General features: G+C 46.7%; 1 protein-coding gene across 1 annotated transcript in view; it reads left to right on the top strand.

Moving 5' to 3' along the window:
- Positions 1-1675: 1675 nt before the first annotated feature.
- The window catches only part of FOMMEDRAFT_159262 (uncharacterized protein), a gene marked incomplete at both ends in the record, with an annotated part of 2263 nt that continues 665 nt past the window's right edge, over positions 1676-3273 (top strand). The window contains 4 exons of the mRNA XM_007269241.1: positions 1676-2003; positions 2058-2126; positions 2179-3079; positions 3149-3251. Coding sequence (XP_007269303.1) covers positions 1676-2003; positions 2058-2126; positions 2179-3079; positions 3149-3251 — 1401 coding nt within the window. The remainder of the gene's footprint in view (positions 2004-2057; positions 2127-2178; positions 3080-3148; positions 3252-3273) is intronic.

Below are 3273 nucleotides of genomic sequence, written 5' to 3' on the forward strand. Positions count from 1 at the left end.
ATGACCTTTTTTGTATTCTTCTCTGCTTTCACTCATTTTTGTAAAGGAATTTAATACTCTATAGAGTGTTGTATTCATAAAATGCTAGACTACAAGTACCAATTTACAGAGTGTAATATTATTGTGTTTTGGGGAAGTTATATATTTTTTTTCACCTGTGCAATACTTTTGTCATATACTGTAATGAGAGGTTTTACTATACATGGTAATCCTTTCATAAACAGAGTGAGAAGTTAGGAGGAGAGTTTGGGATAAGCTTGAGTGTTAGAGCTAGGATTAGGATCAATTAGGTTTAGGGAGGAGAGTATGTATTTTTATTAGGGAAAGTACTTAATTTTTGACTTAGTAAAATGCAAGTGAAAGTATAGGGTGGGCAGTTGGAGCTAACCAAAAAAGAGCTGTGGGACTTAGGCCCATCTGCGAAAAGCACGCGACTAACCATTACTATTCAACGTACTAAAATGTATAAGTCAACAGTACAAGGTTCATTTTTCTCACGCTTTCGAGCCACCAACAGTGAATTTCTAAATATAGAATGAACGCGATGGCCGTTCCCTGTACTGATTCCGCTTTCCTGTCCAGACTCTAGTTCCCCCTTCCAGTGGATCGCTACTCGCCTGCTGGTGCAAAGTGCTCAGCTAGAAAAAGAGGCATATGAGTCAAAGACAGAGAATGAGTGGGTGTTCCTCCTTTTTCAAGATTTAAAAAAAGGAGTACAGTAAAACCTCTCATTAAGCATTACTCTTGTTAAGCATAACCTCTCATTAAGCATGACATTTCAGGTCTACCATTACTCTTGTAGACACTAGAATTTTACTTGTTAACAAGCATAACCTCTTAATAAGCATTACTTTTTATGTCCACCAAGAGCAATGCTTAATGAGAGGTTTCACTGTATATTGAGTGTCAAAACGCGAGGCTCAAGCGTTGCGCTTAGTCCGTGTATAAGCTCCTTGTTCCTTTTTTTATTATAAGTGAGGAGTATCTGGATCGAGAGAATGCACCAAGGGTCTCCCACGCTGTTCACAAGAAACTGCTGACAGACTCCTCAATGTCAAACGGGAGTACTTTCTAAAGAAAAATCTATAGATAAAGTCAAAACAAATAGTTGCCGTACGAGTCCTCGGCACCATAATCCTAGAACGTTCGAGGGGTCAGAAGGGAGAAGTACAATTGTATTGTTCAAGGACCGGATCTTACGACAGTATCTCCTGACCAGAAGCATAGCTCAGACTGGACAATTCGGCTACGAAAGAACAAGTGTCATGCAAGCTAAAGACAATCCAATCCCATCAACCCGTAATCCCCCCTCCATTCTCCATAGAATCGGTGGAAGCACGAGGCTTTCCCAAAGAAGAAGAAAAGAAAAATATAATAAGACCATGCACGTCAAAAAATTGCACTGCATTTCCTTCAATATTCACCGATCGTGGCCTCGGGAATAACCGCCCTTGAAAAATAGGCGATGATGAGACCTAGAAGACAATGGTTAACGAAGATGGTTAGATTAGTACTGATGTGTCTTGATGAGGCTCAGACCCTATGGTGAAAGCATATAAAGAGCGTGGCTCTCAAAGTCAACCAAGTCAGTCCAATTCCCCCACTCCCCACACAAGAGTTCCTCGAAACACTCCCCCCCCTCCCCCCGGACGCGTCATTTTCACAATAGAGCACAATGGTACTCACTCGCGCAATGTGGAAGCAACTAGCAGCCACTCGGACCGCAACCACGGAAACGACAGTCAGTAATGAGACGACATTAACGCATTCAAGGCGTTCGCGTATTGCGCACTCTGGAAACCGCCTGCGATCAATGGCCAGAGAGGGCACTGCCGTCTATAACAATGCGGCTGAAGGCTCCGCCAACGTCCGCACCAATGCTTTCAGCACCAGCACGGAAAGCGCCGGTGCTTTTCAACCTAACACCGTCACAGAGGACCAGTCCTCTAACACCCAAACTGTGCAAGCTGCGCATGTCGTCGAAACGGAAAGTACAAGGAATGGTAAGTCATCTTCCTCATTCCACGTCAAAATTCCTCATTAAAATATTTAATTAGCTGAGGTCATTGATAGCCAGCCACTGGCCTCAGGATCTTCTAGCAAAAGCTCACAAGATCCTTGCGTAGGTGAGTTAGACCACCATACACAAATGCAGCATTGAGCTGACATAAGGTCTAGACCTTCCGAATACTTCCTTCCCCAACCCTCCCAAGCCGAAGTCTCGTAAAAAACGTGGTCACGGGTGGAGTCGCAGAAAAACTGCAAGGGCAACTACTCAAGGTCGTACTGTCCAGGCAGGCGGCAAGCGCCGAGTCGAGGACGTAGATGGCGAAGAAGACGAGAATAGGCCAAGGAAGAGGCAGCGTATTAGTGAGGAAGGCGTTGCGGGGCCATCCAACGCCCATTCTACATCCTTTGACAGTACGATGGATGCCACTATTGTTAAGCAGCTGCGAACACGCAGCATCGTCTTCTCAGATGGCCCCGCAAACTCAGGAAGGGGCGAGCGGAGCAGGACGACGAGGTCGCCATCTCCAGATCGTGCACCTGTAAGATCGACGATAGATGATCCCCCGGCCATTGGAGTTGAGTTGGTACAGATCAAAACGGAAGAAGAGGAGGAGGATAACCTCTTCGATACACTATTGCCTTGTGATTGGAGCCCGCTGATGCCAGGGTCTGAACTGACGGACGAGGACACGTTCAAGTTCGATAGTAACCGGAGTACGCCGGAGTTATCGAATGAGCATTCCGAATACAGCACGGATAAAAGCGAGTCGGTCGGTTCAACACCAATACGGACTCCACGAGCACAGTCCGTGGATGTCGAGACCTTTGAAAGGTCCCTTGTGATTGTTCTTCCGGGAATGATAGAGGAAATGGCGCCCCCGGATGAGTTGATGGACATCCAGGATGAGGAAGAGAACGAGGACGAGATCGATGCTGCCGCTTCTGGTCCTTTTAGCCCTGCTGACAGAAGAAGGTCAAGGGCTCCCAGCCCTCCGTCTCTTCCTCCGTCACTCCCCGTATCACGGTTCGCAACGCCACAACGTGACGAGGAGACAGACAGCGCTAGATAGTTCGTATGGATGTGACCACAAGAAGCGGCTCCATGCAGCCTTGAACGTCACGACCACATCTGATCAAGCCTAGAGGTCTCGTATTTTTATCGTTCATCTCGACAGCATCCAGGGAAAATGCGTACGATCAAGAGATCATTCCACACGTCGATTACGGTAACGAACCGCAAAGTTGGCCTGCTCGTCCTCCTGG

Source organism: Fomitiporia mediterranea (genome assembly GCF_000271605.1).
Source record: "Fomitiporia mediterranea MF3/22 unplaced genomic scaffold FOMMEscaffold_9, whole genome shotgun sequence".
NCBI lineage: Eukaryota > Fungi > Basidiomycota > Agaricomycetes > Hymenochaetales > Hymenochaetaceae > Fomitiporia > Fomitiporia mediterranea.